This window comes from Anas acuta, chromosome 4, assembly GCF_963932015.1.
Source record: "Anas acuta chromosome 4, bAnaAcu1.1, whole genome shotgun sequence".
Taxonomy (NCBI): domain Eukaryota; kingdom Metazoa; phylum Chordata; class Aves; order Anseriformes; family Anatidae; genus Anas; species Anas acuta.
The window spans coordinates 16,935,322-16,952,489 of record NC_088982.1 but is presented as its reverse complement, the minus strand read 5'-3'; the positions used below and the strand labels follow the sequence as shown (position 1 = coordinate 16,952,489).

The window sequence follows — 17,168 nt, the reverse complement described above, 5'->3', positions numbered from 1 at the left end:
CTCTCATTTCCCTGCAGGTCACCCGTGCCATCTCCGAAATGGTGTCTGTGCAGTCCAAGGAGGGGGTCCAGAGCTTGCTTCCCTCCCTCCTCCCTGGGCTCCTGCTGCAGCTCAGCAAGGCACTGGGGAAAGAGATGCTGTTTGCGCCTCTCAGCCCCTGGAGAGGGCACGCTGAGGATCAGCGGCAAGAGGGCAACGTGTGCAGGTCAGGAGCAGGAGGGGCAGGGCAAGGGGGGCTTGAATGGCCTAGCCAAGCATGCTTGTGTGTTTCCTGTCCTGCTTTGTGGCCCAGCTCTGGCCACGGGCAGCTGTGCTCTCTCCTCCCTGCCATCGACTGATCCTGGGGGCCCTGGCTTTTGTCCTTCTGTAAGCGGCTTGGGGCATTGCCAGGGCTAAAAAAGACGGTTGCTTTTCTGGCCAGCTTTTGCCACAGACTTGGTGGCTACAGAGCGTTGCCTCTGCGCTTCTTTGCCTCTCTCTCCCTCGCTGGAGCTTGGGAGGAGTGAAGAACCGGCTCATAAAGCTGCTGAGCATTCTTGCTTTGCTAAGTCTTCTCCTGCAAAACACTGCTCTGATCTGAGACTGATCTGGCTCTTGCTCTTTCCCCAGGCCTTTCTGCGAAACTCTAATGTCAGTGCTGAGCAAATGTGCTGAGAAGAACTGGCTGACACCGTTCTGGAGGCAGAAAATGTCGGCGCTGCTGGAGAGCCCCCGCACTTATGCCGAGGGCATGTGCCTCCTGACGAGGTGAGAGCCCCAGGGCAGCATCTTGCCTTCCTCTCGGTGGCTGCGCCCAGGGGAACGGCTGCCGGGGCCCGTTCCTGCGTGCTCGGGGAGCTCTGTGCAGGGCAGAGCAGCGCCTGTGCTGGAGGAGGGGAAGTCCGCGGTGGCAGCCTGCAGCCTTCCCACTTGACCGGGCGTTGCCCCTTGTGCTCTTTGTGCAGTGTCCTGCTCCGTGCCCAGCTCATCTCCCGGGAGCTGATTAAGATCTTCTCCCAGTGGCTGCGCTACCCATCAGCAAACCTGCAGCTGACAGCCATGGCTTTCTTTGCTGAGGTGAGGCAGTAGGAGGGCAGGGGGGCTCCCCAGGGCTTATTCTGAAAGAGATTGCTGCTTGGGCTGCCTCTTGCTGTGGGGAGAGATGAGAAGCAAGCGTCCCCATCGAGACTCCTTTGTGCGAAGCCTGTTTGTGTGCTGTGCCAGGGCTGAGGTTGTGTCCTGACTCTCGTGGCTGTGTTGCTCTGTTGCAGCTGATGAAGGAGCCGCCTCTTGAGAAGAGGAACGTCCTGAAGACTCTGCGTGTCTTGGCTGAGAAAGCACAGCACCGAAGCAGCACCATAAGGCAGCTGGCAGCGAGAGCTCTGGGCAACGCAGCCGGCAGCATGCCCGTGGAGGTGAGACGGATTTCCCTGCGCTCTGACTGCAGGGATATTCCCCTCCCTAGCAAGACCCCGGGGGAGAGCTGCTTCAAGGGTCTGGACAGAGCGGCAAAGGCAAAAGCAGGGCTCCTTTCTCTGATTCTGCGCTCCTTTCCCTGATGCCAGCAGGGCTGCCGAGGGCAAATTGGGTGCCAAATGTCAGAGGAACAGTGCTTTGGAGCAGAGCTGTCAGCCACGGAAAGAAAGAGCAGCCCTTGGAGGCAGGGAGAGCCCTAAGTCTGTGCACGTCTTTGCCTTTGCAGGTGCAGAAGCACGGGAGACAAGTTGTCCAGGTGCTGCAACAGAGCCTGGCGGACACTGCCTGTCCCGAGGTGGTTGCAGAAAGCATGCTGGCGCTAGCTGAGCTCGTGAGGGTGCTGCAGGCGGTGAACTTGGGATCGGCCTTTGAAGACATCGCCAGGTCCACCAAGATGTTCTTCGAGTCTGTGAGTGAAGCCAGCTCTTGCTGCCGCTGCTCTGAGAAGCGTGGGGTGGGCAGGGGCCTGCACGCGCCGCCTGGATGGCCTCTGCTGGCTGAGTGCCTGCTTCGGCCTCGTTACCCAGCTGACAAACGGCTTTCTGCTTGCAGGAAGAAGAGTACCTTCGCTACTCGGCCTTGCGCCTCTATTCAGTCCTGGCCTCCTCAGCCTCGAGCAAGCGGTCGTTCTTTGCCGGAGAAGTGGCGGAAACATGGGTCAGCCTTTTCCTGCACCTCCGGGATCCCGACTTTGCAGTTGCCAGCGTAAGTGCCCTTGGAGCTTGCTCCCAAAGCCCCAGAAAGCTGCGTGGCCACGGCTGAGGCGTGGCTGGCTGAGCTCCCTGGGCAGGTCCCATACACGCTGCTGGAGGAGGAATGACGGCACAACTCTCTTCTTCAGATGTGCAAGATCACCTTCAGTCTCTGTGTTCCATTTATGGGGCTGAGGCGGCCACGGGAGATCATCTCTCTCTGCAAGAGGCTGGGTGCACAAGAGCTGCAGGATGCGCTCTGCACTTACCTGGTAAGTAAGCTGTGCTCCAGCGAGACGTCAGGGCCCTGCCCTGGCTCCCTCAGGGGAGTGTGCGGTGCTGCATGTGGGGCTGGCCGGGACTGGGCCATGGCCATCCCTCCTGGCCACCCACTGCCTCTCCCCTTCCCCCTGCCCCAGCTGGCTGAGGGGCAACAGAAGGCATCTTTTTGGACCCCCGTGAACTTGTGCCTTCCTGTCTTGCCCTAGGCCAGATACGCCCCCCCAAAGTTGGAGAGGCTCCGTACCGTAGCCAGGAGAGGCTGCCTAGAGAATGGGCAGAGGCTGCACCCATCGACCTTCGAAATCCTTGGTGAGAGCCCGCACTGGAACTTCCCGCTCCCTTTCCTGACCAGAGAGCTGTAGGGGCCTCTGCTTTCTCTTTCCTCCGGGCCCTGCCTTTGCAGAACAGGGCAGACACCGTGCTGTGTCCCATGGCTGAAGATGGGGTAGACAGGGACGCAGGGCTTTTCCTTGCAACCTGCCTCCGAGTTCCTTCAAAAGCTTGAGCAACCATCAAGGAGTGATCTGGAGAATCTGGAGAGGAGCTCCAGGGTGGCAGGGGGCACAGCTGCCTGGGCTGGCTGCTCACAGCTCTCTCTGTCTTGTTGCAGCTTTCCAGGGCCGGAGCAGCACTGAGGACACCGGAGTGAGGAGATGGCAGACAAGGCCCTCTGTGTCTGTGGCACCCTGTGGGCAATAAAACTCTGTACATGTACGTGGTCTCACCGCTCGCTGTGTCCTTGGGGAAATCCAACTCAACGTGGCCTCCCCTCTGCGGACAAAGGGTCTTTTTTGTAGGGCCAGGGGGGCACGTTGGGGCCTGTGGGGAAAAGCCTGGCAGGATGCACAAATGGGTTCTGCAGGAGCTGGTGGACCTAACCGTGAGGCCTCCCAGGGTTATCCAGCAAACGTCACCGCGATCAGGAGAGGCTGCTGGCAAACGGGAGAAAGCACACGTCGCCCCTCCAAATTGGTTTCTTCCCTTAAAAAGAAACTGCTTGCCACTCCTGTTCCCAACGTGTCCATTTCGTGAGGAGCGCAGAGAACGTATACTACTGTAACCTGGATCTTAACTTTTTCCCCCAGGTTTCACTAAAGCGCCCTTTGCACCCTTTGCACCTTCCAGGAACTCATCTTGGGCATCTTTGGAAAACTGCTCTCCAAAGCAGTTCTCAACATGCGCTTCTGGGATGGTTTTACTCGGGTGGGCAGCTGAGCTCCACCACAACCGCTCTCTCACTCCCCCTCCTCCAAGAGGAACAGGGAGAAAAGAGGATGCAAAGGGCTTGAGGGTTGAGATAAGGACGTGGAGATTGCTCAACAATGATCGTGACAGGCCAAACAGAGTAGGGAGACAGTAACATTCATTGCCTATTCCTAACAAGCTAGAGAAGCGAGAAACAAAGGAAAGAAACCCAAAATGCCATCCACCCTCTTCCACCTCCTCCTCCCAAGCAGCGCAGGGGAATGGGGGCTGTGGTCAGTCTATGGCATTTCACTGCTCCTTCTTGGTCACTCTTGTCCTCTGTGCTGTGGAGTCGCTCCCATGGGATGCCATCCTTCCCAAACTGATCCTGCGGGGGCTTCCCACAGGCAGCAGCTCTTCCAGAACTGCTCCAGGTATGGGTCTGTACCACAGGGTCCATCCCTCAGCAGCAAACTGCTCTAACCTGGGTCTCCCACGGGCAGCAGCTCCTGCCAGACCCCTTGCTCCTTCCTGCGTGGGCTCCTCTCCACGGGCTACAGGTCTAGCCCGGGATCTGCTCCGGCAGGGGTCTTCCACAGGCCACAGCCTCTGTCGGTGCAGGGCCACCTGCTCCACTGGGGAATCCTCCACGGGCTGCGGCGTGGAACCCTGCTCCACCGTGGTACTCCACGGGCTGCAGGGGGGCAGCCTGCTTCACCATGGTCCTCACCACAAACTGCATCTGGGACATATGTGCGTTTCTCAACACTGTTTTTCATCAAACAGCATCAAGCAGACCCAGAGGTTTTTCAAACGCATGAGGGGCAGGCGTTGAGCTCTGCTCTCTGGGGACAGCGACAGGACCTGAGGGAACAGCATGGAGCTGAGCACTGGAACAGGCTGCCCAGGGAGCTTGTAGAGTCTCTTCCTTTGGAGATATTCCAAAGCTGCCTGGATGCAATCCAATCCTCTGTGACATGCTCTAGGTGACCCAGCTTGAGCAGGGGCATTGGACTAGAGGATCTCTGGAGGTCCTTTCCAGCCTCAGCCGTTCCGTGATTCTGGGATTCTGGGACAGGGGTGGCTCAGGCTGGCTTTGACGAAAAGGTGCTGCACCGAGAGGGTGGTCGGGCTCTGGAAAAGGCTCCCCAGGGCAGTGCTCACAGCACCAAACCTGTTGGAGTTCAAGAAGTGTTTGGACAACGCTCTTGGATGCAGGCTCTGATTTTTTGGGTGGTCCTTTTGTTATATATGGAGTGGTAATTCGTGTTGAGAAAATGGTTGATATTAATAAAGAAGGGGGAGATTTGGGAATGTGGCCATGGGGGTCAGAAAGCCCCATGGTTGATGATAACATCAGACTCTTAACGATGTGGCCATCAGGAATGTAAAAGAGTTTAGAGGGAACAAAGAAGGGTGATTCAGGAGACTCCATGCAGTCTTGGGTTCCTTCTTCTCCAGCCATTAAGGCATGGAAGTTTCTGGGTGTTTGCTGTTGCTGTTATATGCAAAGTTGTTTCTTGTTCCCCGGCTGGTTCTCTTGTTCTCCAGCCATTAAGGCATAGATGTTTTTGAGTGTTTGCTGTTGTTGTTATATTCAAAGTTGTCTGACCAATGAAAAGTTGTTTGGAAAAGAACTGCTGTGGAGAGAAGGGTATAAGAGGGGAGCCTGCCCTCAAGATAAAAAAAGAGGCAGCATGATGAAGTTACATCAATAAAGAAGCAGGAAAAAGAAGTGAAGAAGAACAGGCTGGGAGAATGGAGACCAGGACGGGAACAGGCACTTTGATTGCCTCATGAAGATAGGTTCGGACAAACTCAGCAAACCGCTCAGAGAAGCTCGTCGCTGGAAATAGGTGACACTAGAGCTGGAGAGAAGCTTGACCTGAGAGAAGCGGACCTGCACACACAACTGCCTCTCCCTGGTAAGCAGTTGTGCATTGTGGGGAATCATACGTCTTTAGGAACAAAGACTGTCCTGGTCACCTTGCAACTTATTCTCCTTATTAACAATCAGACAGTTTAGGAGCCTGAAATATGGGACCAAACTGAGGTCAAGGTGTGGGAGTCTGAAACTAGAAACAACAAGGTTGCAGTGGGATTGCTTGGCACCTGGCGAGCAATCTCTGAGGCCTTACAGAGCCCTGTGGGGCCACAGTTAGAAATGTTGCCTCACTGTTTGCCAGACAGTGAGGGAGCTGTGGGCTCCTTTATCGATCCTTCTGCTACTCCATGGGCCCCTCTGCTGCTACAGCCATCGCAGGCCTTTGCTGCTACACCCCTGGTGACCTGGACGTGCCTTTTGACCCAGGCCTATTGGCCTTGAGAAGGAGATGGATATGCTTTTCTTCCATCTGGGAAGAACGATGGGATACATAAGGCCTGAAGACTGAGTTGCTTGACAACTTAAAGCAAGACATATTGTTCAAAAGGAATGGGAAATGGAGACTGTTAAGTTATGGAACTTAAAGGATTGTTTGTTACCTATCCTGATTGTATGTATGTATAAGCATACTTGGGTTATTATGTAAAGCAATGTTCTGAATACATGTATTTAGAATGTTTGATGTTTGTGTGTGCGTGTTGGTGGAGCGTAGACTCCCTGCACACCCAGCGCTGTTTACTTGCCTTTTATACCTTTTAGAAATATTTGTTTTATAAATATTACAAAATTCAGATTGAATTGAGACCTCATTTATAACACCTGGAAAGGAGTTCTTTCTTTGGGTATTCAGGATTTTAGCTACACTGACAAAGGCAGTTTCAAGCTTTTTCTCATGAACATGCTCACCGATTATTCAGTCAGTAAACTCTGGGCTTATTTCAAAATCACCTTACTGAAGTTCAACTGTTCTCTAAGGGGAGTAGTAACTCATTGCAGGACACTAAAACTGTCTGGCTAGACTGGGCAGATGTGTGAATCAAACTAAGTGTTTTGTAATCCAGTCATTTGTGGAAATCCAGAGTTTAGGGACCTTCATGCCTGAGCTACATCTCATCTATGAGAGTGACAAGGACAGAGAGTTCAGAAAAATCCAGTGTAGACTTAGGATAACAAAACTAGATGTTCGCATAACTAAAGGTTGTGAAATACAAAAGAAAAACATCACTTGCTGTATCAAAGGTCATAATTTCCACAGATGATAAAATCATGTTAAAAAATAAAATAAAATAAAAATAAAATCCTTTTTTTTTCTGAAAGGTAAAAAGAAAAGAGTAAGTATACTTTTTTTTTTTTTTTTTTTTTTTTATTGTGGGGGAGTGAAAGGGGTGAGGAAGTAGAGAGGGTATAGGGGGAGATAAAATCCTTCCAGTTTACTTTTCCTATTTTTCATTTGTGTTCCTCTCCACACTTTTAAATCAACACCATCATTCTTACAAGAAGAAAAATATATTGTCTAAATAAGATGATGAGGCCCTCATAATTCACTTGTAGCCTTTTCTCTGAGATTTATTGGGTTTTCTATTACATGCTGAGATAAAAACCACATTCCACTTCTTGCTCTTTGCATGATACACTACAAGATGTATGCTGATAATAGTGTGGATCCTATATTTTGACAGAGGACCAAGAAAATAATGACAAATGTTTTCATGTGACTTCTATAAACTGCTTGACCATTTTCTTCTGCCATTTTGCTATGTGCAATTTTCAGTGGTCATTCCCATGTTACTTATGTTTATTTTAGACGTTTCTGGCCTAGAAATTTGTTGGTTTAAGTAAATTTATTTATTTATTTATTTTCTGGAACTCATCTATCCCTGTACTCTGCTTCTTGAGAAATGTTCCTCACCAACCTGGTCTTTTGGAAACAGCACATTTAGGAACTGGAAAGTTACTAATTTTCATAGTTTCTAGTTTCAGTTTGTTATATATGGAGTGATAATTCGTGTCAAGATAGTAGTTGATATTAATAAAGAAGGGGGAGATGTGGGAGTTTGGCCATGGGGGTTGGAAAGCCCTGTGGTTGATGATAAGATTAGACTCTTAACATGAGGCCACCAGGAATGTAAAAGAGTTTAGAGGGAACAAAGAAGGGTGATTCAGGAGACTCCATGCAGTCTCGGGTTGCTTGTGCTCCAGCCTTTAAGGCATGGAAGTTTCTGGGTGTTTGCTGTTGTTGTTATATGCAAAGTTGTTTGACCAATGAAAAGTTGTTTTGAAAAGCTGTGGGGAGAAGGGTATAAGAGGGGAGCCTGTCCTCAAGATAAAAAAAAAAAAAGGCAACACAATGAAGTTATGTCATCAGTAAAGAAGTAGAAAGAAGGAATGAAAAGGAACAGGCAAGCAGGACGGAGACCAGGACGGAAACAGGCACATTGATCACCTCATGAAGATAGGTTCAGCCAAACTCAGCAAACCGCTCAGAGAAGCTCATACTGAAAGTCACTGGAAATGGGAGCACCAGAGCTGGAGAGAAGCTCAAGCTGAGAGAAGCGGACCTGCGCACACAACTGCCTCTCCCTGGTAAGCAGCTGCACATTATGGGGAATCATACATGTACGTCCTTAGAAACAAAGACTGTCCTGGTAACCTTCTTATTCTCCTTATTAACAGACAGCTTATGATCCTGAAATATGGGACCAAATTGATGCCAAGGTGTGGGACTCTGCAACGAAAAACGTTGCAGTGGAGTTGTTCGGCACCTGACAAGCAATCTCTGAGGCCTTAAAGAGCCCTGTGGGACCACAGTCAGAAACGTGTGGTTTGCCAGACAGTGAGGGAGCTGTGGGCTCCTTTACTGATCCTTCTGCTACTCCATCAGCCCCTCTGCTGCTACAGCCATCGAAGGCTTTTACTGTTAATGCCCCCTGCTGACCTGGACGTGCCTTTTGACCCAGGCCCTATTGGTCTTGAAAAGGAGATGGATATGCTTTTCTTTGGTTTGGGAAGAATGGCCCAAAGAACGGTTTTCTTTGGTTTGGGAAGAACGGCCCATAAGGCCCAAAGACCGAGTAGCTTGACAACTCAAAGCAAGACATATTGTTCAAAAGGAATGGAAAATGAAGACTTGTTTGTAATTAAGAAAAGGAATGGAAAAAAGGATTGTTTGTTACCTTTTCTGATTGTACATATGTATAGGTGTACTCGAGTTTAGTATGTAAAAGCCATGTTCTGTATATTTAGAATGTTTGATGTTCATGTGTGCGTGTTGGTGGAGCGTAGACTCCCCGCAGACCCAGCGCTGTTTACTTGCCTTTTATACCTTTAATAAATATTTCTTTTATAAATATTACTACATTCAGATTGAGTTGAGACTTCATTTATAACAAGTTTATTTGTTTATAATGTTTTTGATTCCATGGACTTTGGCAGACTTAAAAGAAAAATTGAAGGTCTTACTTAGGAAAATCAAAGAGTTTTAGTATTAGGTAAAAATGAGCTTAACACAAATTCCCAGATACAAATACTCTAAATAAATTCAGATATAATTTTGTCATAAGACGAGTTTTTCCCAGTTACAGCTCTAGGAATATTCAGATTCAGAAGTATGGCATAGGGTTGGAGCACCTCTTCTATGAAGACAGGCTGAGGGAGTTGGGGTTGTTCATCCCAGAGAAGAGAAGGTTCTGGGGAGACCTTAAAGTAGCCTTCCAGTACCTAAAGGAGGCCTATAGGAAAGCTGGGTAAGGACTCTTTGTCAGGAGTGTAGTGAGAGGACAAGGAGTAGCGGTTTTAAACTAAAAAAAAAAAAAAAAAAAAAAAAAAAAAATTAGATTTAGAATAGATCTTAGGAAGAACTTTCCTCAAAGAGTGTTGAGCCAGTGTAACTGGTTGCCCAGAGAAGCTGTGGATGCCCCACCCCTGGAAGTGTTCAAGACCAGGTTGGATGAGGCCATTGGCAACATGACCTAGTGGGTGGCAACCCTGCCTATGGCAAGGGGGTTGGAATTAAGTGATCTTTAAAGCCCTTTCCAACCCAGACCATTCCGTGATTCTATGATTCTATGATGCATTAACACAGAGACAGGTTTTTACCAGTTAGTACAGAGTATTAATGAATGATGTAATTTCTATATACATATTTGCTCTTTTTCCTACACTGTCTGCTTTAATCAGAAACAAACAGCATATGTTCAGATACACATATTGTAGTGTTTCCCTACAGATCTTATCAGTGCTTATCTCCCAGAGGAATGGGCCATAACAAGGCAAAGTATTTATATCTTTATCTTCCCATTAGTTGAAGCCACACACTAGTTAAGGTGAAGCCACACACATTTCATATGACCTCTGCTATGCTTCATGATATTTTTGTGACTTGTGAAATTCTTATATGAAAGGATTTAAGAAGGACAGGTAGATAAATTAACCTAAATCAACAGTGATAATTTGTTTTTTATAGGGTCTATATTGCATCAGATTGTATTTGTTGAATCCAAAGCAAATAGTGCTCTCGTATATAAATATATACAGAAATACATGGAGGAAGGAAATACTTCCTTGTAACACTTTCTTGATATTTTATAAACTTGCAAATAGGTATCTTAATGAAAGTACTTTATTATTTTCAGTGGTATTGGCATGACTCCAGCTTTGCATTAAATTTGTCTACTTTGCATAATAGTCAGAAACAGAAAACCTCTCTTGAAAATCTGACTTTCTATTGATGCTGCTGGAATGGGAACTTCATGTGCTGAGCCCTGTTGGAATGCACTCATATATCTGGTTATTTTTAGACTTCTTTGAAATAATTGATGTTACATAACTAATAAATATAAATAATTCTTCAAAAATTATTTTCAGTATAAAATTTAATGTCTTTTATTTGACATTTATCTGAGAATTTATTTAAATTAAAACAATCTAATAATCTAGACATATTTTCTTTACTATAATATTTCGTTTTGTCTCCAGAGATAGAAGCAATTAAATCTGTGCAGTTGCAAATTAAAAACAAAAACAAACAAACAAACAAACGACAAACATTCTATGAACTAGCTACCAGCTAGTCCTTGGAGGAGACTAACATTTATTTGGAGTGGGAGAGCTTCCAAGAAGCCTTTGCTACAGCCTTCCATTTTTCTATTTTTTCTAGGTTCATTGTGTCTTGCCAGTTTCAAAAAGAGTCCTCCTAAGAATAGGTAAACACAGACAACTCACCCTAGTCATTTGGAAGAATTCCATGGACTTAGTCAGATCAAGAGACATTCAATTTCAATACAGCTGAACCAGACTACATCACAATTATGGTGACTTCGTGAGACTTACAGTGATTACATCACCACTCCTGTTACCATCACAATGAAGTTCAGAAACCACTGGAAGGAAGCGTGCAAAAATGAAATAATGTAGAAAAGTATTCTGGTCAAATGTCTCTGACAGAATTCTTATTTTGTCCTTCTGTCAGCACCATTCTTCTCAAAGATTCCTGAATATAAGTATTAACACACAAAATATTCTGATGCAATTTACATGAGATTCATAACATTTCTTCCTGCTCTGAGTCAAAATGAGGAGGAAATCCATTACAGATAATTTTCTTACAATTTTCTGGTAGAATCTTTGGGGTTTTTCAACACAGATCAGATTAGCACATCAGTATGCACAGTGACCTACAACTGCACAGTTTGCTGCTGATAGTTTTTAACAAGCTCTCTCTTGTTCCATAGTTTTAGTCAAAACAAAGGCATATAGGTTTTTCTCAATATAATCCAGTGAATAAACTCAAAATGGAAGCTGCAATGATCAATATTAAGAAAATAATGGGGCAGAACAATGTGAAACCAAAATCATCTATAATGAGAAACAAATGTTTCCAATAAAACAATTTTTTTAATATGCATCCTTAATTATAATTACTTTGTTTAGGGTGAGAATTTGATCCAATAGCTTATAACCTTAATAAAAACTTCATGTTGCAAAGAATTCCCACCAGAAAGCAGTGAGTCTATGGTATCTGGAACACACTCAGAGGTCAGGTTTGGCTCGCAACAGAAAGTATTTGACTCCCAGAGGCAATATTTTTACTTTGAACTTTTTATTTTGAATTAAGTTGTTCAAATTTTGTTAATAAATCTGAACTAAAAATATGTGTCTTAAGTAAGAAATGTCTGTATTGGTTAGAAGTTTAAAATGTCTCATAATTTCTAGTGGAGTTTTTGGAAGCTGAGATATTTACATTTTCCTATAGTACTGGACACATAATGTCATGCAATTCTTTTCTGTGACTAGTTAGGCAAAACTCCAGCTGGTCAAATAGACAGTTCCGCTTAAAAGCTTGTCCTTCAGAACTGTCAAAAAGAGGAAATACATCTCATTTTTAAAGTCATATCTAATTAAGAAATGTGCAGTCACTATTAAAAGGATAGTTTATTTGATTTTGGAGTAGAAACGATGAAAAAGAAATATGATATACAGCTACAACTGCACTTATACTGTGGAGGAGACTGTAAAAGTTTTGATTTAGATGTAGAAGAAAAACCGTGATTTGTATCTGTGTCCATTGAGTATTAACTTGGAAATTCTGGGCAGACTTTTCAGAAAGTTCTTCACTTGCTGTATTCCCACTGGACTGAAAACCTGGACTCCTTACAGCTCAGGTCCAGTTCTTTCCACCCTCCTCATCAGGAAGTGAGGCTTTGAGCCAACACCCAGCTGTGACCATTTCAAGGTGTGAGAAGATCTAGATATCCAGCTGTGTTTGAAATGTAAAGAGGGCAATGCAGATGCTTACACAGAGGCATCTAGTGCCATTTGAGCTGGCAGGTGTGACAAAGAGCCCACACAAAATCCGTGCCCTGCACCAATAGTTAGAAACAAGGCAGGATGCACCGGACTATCTCAGCTGCCACAAACAGACAAAAGTCTTTAAATAGTTTTTCTTCTCTACTCACCCTTGTACTTCTGCCTTGCTGCACTGCAAATATCTTTGGTTATCAAACTAACTATCAGACTATCTTTCAGGAAGCTGATTCTTCTCTCCTCTGCATACATGAACTCAACATTAAACTGAACTGTGTCACTACTCAAAACTGCCCAGTAAAATTACAAGCTTATTCATTTCAACATTGTGGTGATTTTATATGTGTGTTTACATACTTTTATACAAAATAGTTAAACAAGTTTTCCCACATATACATTATGCCAGTTTAAAACATGGTATTGGCTTTTTTTTCTCATTTGTATTAACACATTAAAATGTACATTTTTAGTGCAACCTTATTCCTAGAATTAAATAAGTGCTACTTTATTGCTATCTAATATATGAAAATATATTCTAATATATTGCAATCAAAACATATACATTTATTTGTACACACTTACAAGTAGATCATTGTACTAAGCTGTCCTCCCCCACAATTCCACCACAAATCTAAGTAGGAGTGAAAGAGACTCTAATACAATAAATGCTTCCTCTAGAAATTAGTAAGACAGAGCTTCTCTCATACAAAACTCATTTGTGCAAAGCTTTCTTCCAAGCAAAGGAGAACCACCAGGACACCAGCTCTAACCATTTATCTGCATGTTTATATGTCATACTAAGCTTGTTGACATTTCTATATTAAAGAAACCCTGCTATCAACACTGAGTTTTGGTCATGCTTTTGTGTGTTTAAGTGGTTTTATGTAGCTTTTTTTTTTTTTCTTTTTCTATAACGTGCTAATTTGCTGTGATGATGAATTCATGAAGAATATTAATTTACAGCTAAACCCATAGGCACTCACTGGAATAAAGAATATTCTTTATGATGGTGAATTAGGGATTGAAGAGAAGAGCTTTTCACTTTTTCAGTGCACAAGTCAGATGCACAAACTTGTTGATATGTTACTTGACAGATTCAGGAGTGTAAGATCAGCTACATCCTTCCTGTGTTGGTTCTAACTCACTGGTGAATGTTTATTACAGGCCACCATCTGTGCCTGCTCTCCACAGGATGTGATTGTACTAATCCAAACCAGAAAGCTTGGTTACAAGCTTCTGCAGATTTTGCTCTGAGGGCTGGAGCTCCTGCTCCAGATCTACATATGACAAGTGGGAAAGCAGCTGTCACAATCAGCATGTAGTCTCAGCAGACCTCCACAGACCAGCTAACACTTCTGAAAAAAATACTAGTGGCACCGGTTTCTCAAGTGTGTGTCCTTACCAGAGCTGAGTAAAGCCTGAGTGGTCAAAGCTTGGAGTTTCTCTGTGCACAACCCTACATCTCTTTTAATGTCTCTCCCCTCACTTTTAATATTTCCTTGAACTCTAGGCAATTCAGACTTCAGAGAACTGATGGTAAGTTTCTTCATTTGGGACTAGATTATACTAAAGTGTAGTTCATGGAATATTTTGTGGTGACCATCTCCTGCTTACAAATGTGGGAATAAAATGTGTAATCTTGTTACTGAATAGTAACTTAGGCAACTCAAAATTTGTATGTCAAGTGCTACACATGATACCCCATCCTTGTGAGATTTCTTCTTCAAATATTCAGATCTGTTAGGCCTACCTGCATTCAGAGTGATTTTCCTGTTATACTTTAAGTCTCAATGGTTTTGAAATTCTTTTCATATGTGAGGTAGAAATGACAGATGATTCCATATCATATTGCATTTCCTTCTGAAAAAAAAAATATATATACTTTTTGTTAATAGTATCAGAATAGTTATTCTCATATTTATTGTGTCTAATTGTGCTAGAGTGAGTATATTATTCTGAAGTACTAAGCTAAATGTTACAAAGAAATAAATTGTTTATATATATTCTCGACAGTGTCTGGATAATTGCTACAGTATTAGCACACTGGATCCACTATAAATTAGAAATGAAAAAAAAAATATTTTTTCTCTGTTGAAGATAAGAAAAAGTGACATTAAATTACTAATTTGGTGCCGTGGTTACTTCTAGTTACTCAGATTGTTTTAATGAACAAACATGTTGATTTTGCTTTAACCTCTTCCTACTCTGCTACCACTGTACCTAAGGATTTAGGGGGAAGGTGGGAATTGGGGTTTTGTGTTTTCCTTTTTTTTTTCTTTTTTTTTTTTTTTCTAGTTTTAGTTCTTATATTGAGATCATTTACATGGTTCACAAAGCAAGTCAGCATTACAGAGATTATAGCAAGAATAGTTTACCAACTATGTAACAGTTGGGTATATATTAGATATGTTCAGAAAACAAACAAATAAAACAAACAAAACAAACCTATTTAAACGTAGTGATCAGGGGCTATAAACTAAGGTCAATGTAATTTATTTTGATTTTCAGAAAGCTTTTTGTGAAGTCCTCCAGAATAAAAAGCTATTCACTATAATTCCATTGGTATAAAACTGATAAATGAAGAGAAGAATCAAATTCACAGACTAAGAATGTATTATTAATTTCCAGTATGGAAAATGGACAACAGTGGAAAATCTCATGTTCCTCTCTTAAGTACAATGATTTTGTTACATTGAGCAATCATCAGGGGAAGATAGTAAATATTATAACAGAAAATATCTCAATACTATTTAAACCTTAAGAAAAACTGCACGGTTACTGAGCATTTTGGCAATGGTCCAGTAAAGCTCTTAGCACTTGTTTAATTTTAAGCTCCTGAGTGATCTTATTGCAGAAATACTGGATATGCTGCCTTCTGTTGTGTACTTGTTAGATGTTCTTAAAACTAAGTTTTTGTTGCTGTTGTTGTGTGTTTTTTGTTTTGTTTTTATTTCTTTGTCAAAATTCACTAGGAATTTTTTCATGTTAAAATGAAACAGTTGTCTGTATTCATATAATGTTTTTTATTTCTTTGAAGTTCCCTCTTTAAGATCGTAACTAACCTTAATATTTCCTCAAATATTCATAGCATCTTAGTTATAAGAATTGATTCCAAATCCCCTATTTTGGGAAGGAAAGAATGCTGATTAAATTATCAGCAAAAGCCACAGTGTGAAACTGTTTCTGGCAGTAAATTCTAGGAATTTTTAGGAATTTGTAATGCAAACAGTATCATTGTTCATCTGGAGGACTCTGCAGCACTGTTCTGTTACAGAACTAATTTTGGTCTCATTTACGGTAGCATTACTTCATTGACGTCAATGCAAACAGCACCACTGGCATTACCAAGGAGATTGTTTGTGACTGAAAACAGTAAAAAGACAAACATAGAGAAGATTTTAAAAACAAAAGACATATCAGTTATTACCTTATGAACAATATTGATCCTGGAGGATAACCTTCATTTGTAATTGGTGATTACATAAAAAGAATCAGACTCCCTGAAAAGGTCCTATTTTCTCAAATACTGCTTAGTCCAAGTGGTAATATTTGTGTATTTGGAAGCCTTAAATATTTTGTATATTCACGTCCTTTGTCACTTTAACTAAGTAAATAAAATTACATATTCTGTATCCTGCCACAAATATTGGGTTTTGCCTCATGCATTGGCATTAGTTTCATTTGGAAATGTCTACTGTCATTTATTTTTATACTTGTTTATTTTATTCCGTTTATCCACAGTGCAAATGCCTGAAGGGAAGTGAGGGCAAACACACAGAGCTTAATCTCCTACACAGTCTTATCAAGAAGTCTTTTTCTGTTCCATTTCTGCATATGACAACAGTAGAAGACCTAGATCAATTATCAGGAACTATTGTCCTTATAATTACTGAGTGTGCTGTGTAGGTATAACAAAGGATGCTGGAGTTGCTGACATTCACCCATGCATTGCCATGGAGTTCTTTGTGCATATTGAACCAGCTTTGCATAGCAATATTCAGACTGTGCTAATTATAATGATGGTGGTACGCTCTGGGTTTCCTAATAGGAAAGAGTGTGTGTGTAATTTTGCAAGTAGAAATGTTGTAACACAATATGTCTCTCAGTATGTATCAGTACTATGATAACATTTGAAACAAATGGGTACTAAACTTGGAAAACTCAGAAGCCAGGTTCTGTACACATAGGAAAGAATACTCTAAAAAGAAACTTGCTCTCCAGGAGATCCAGTTATTCTTCTGCAAAGTTTTACTCAAGGTTAGCTTGGAAGTCCAATTTTTTGGTTAATCTGTTTCAGAAGGAGTCAAGTCGGTATTATCATTCAAATTTAAAGGATCTAATGATCTTATGAGAAAAAAAAAAAAAGCAAAAAAAAAAAAAAAAAAAAAAAAAAGCAAAAAGCTGGGGAACATTATTCATTCTCATTTTCCAGTAAAATTTTCAGAGCTCACATACCTCTGTGTTAAATGCCATAACTTTTCACGTATTTCACTACTGTGAAATGAGATCTGAGATAGCTATAATTTTCTGCTGCCGCAGATTCATTTCTTGCATGAGATCCTTTGAATGCTACAGCTTTCTCATAACACTAAGAACTTTACATATCAGTTGAGGCCTATTATTTTCATCAAATAGTCAGGTGCATTGCCATATAGCATGTATTTTGTGTCTGCTGATAAGGACTTATGAATTACAATACTTTAGACCTCTCTCTACCTCAATATTCATAGTACAGTGTTACATTGTTGTTTATGATCATTCATTTTGTTTTGTTGATCATTCATTGTTGTTTATGATCATACCTGCAGCAATTTACTTAAAAAACCTCTTTCTATTGGCATGTGCCTCTATTTCTTATATTAATAAAT

The 17,168-nt window shown here is 42.7% G+C and overlaps 1 protein-coding gene across 1 annotated transcript; it reads left to right on the top strand.

Annotated features, from left to right (window-relative positions):
• Positions 1-38: 38 nt before the first annotated feature.
• Positions 39-3,143, top strand: LOC137855304 (maestro heat-like repeat-containing protein family member 2B). Its single transcript, XM_068679341.1, has 9 exons — positions 39-205; positions 610-747; positions 945-1,056; positions 1,251-1,394; positions 1,682-1,864; positions 2,008-2,160; positions 2,297-2,419; positions 2,636-2,738; positions 3,040-3,143. The coding sequence occupies exons 1-9, from the start codon at positions 39-41 to the stop codon at positions 3,126-3,128; spliced, it is 1,212 nt and encodes a 403-aa protein (XP_068535442.1). The 3' UTR covers positions 3,129-3,143.
• Positions 3,144-17,168: the final 14,025 nt, after the last annotated feature.

Bases quoted from the DNA above. Each gene is read 5' to 3' on its own strand.
- LOC137855304 (XM_068679341.1), top strand. From the start codon at position 39: ATGGTGTCTGTGCAGTCCAAGGAGGGGGTCCAGAGCTTGCTTCCCTCC. The intron at 1,057-1,250 runs GTGAGGCAGTAG...GCTCTGTTGCAG, and splicing joins CCATGGCTTTCTTTGCTGAG to CTGATGAAGGAGCCGCCTCT. The intron at 1,865-2,007 runs GTGAGTGAAGCC...TTCTGCTTGCAG, and splicing joins CCAAGATGTTCTTCGAGTCT to GAAGAAGAGTACCTTCGCTA.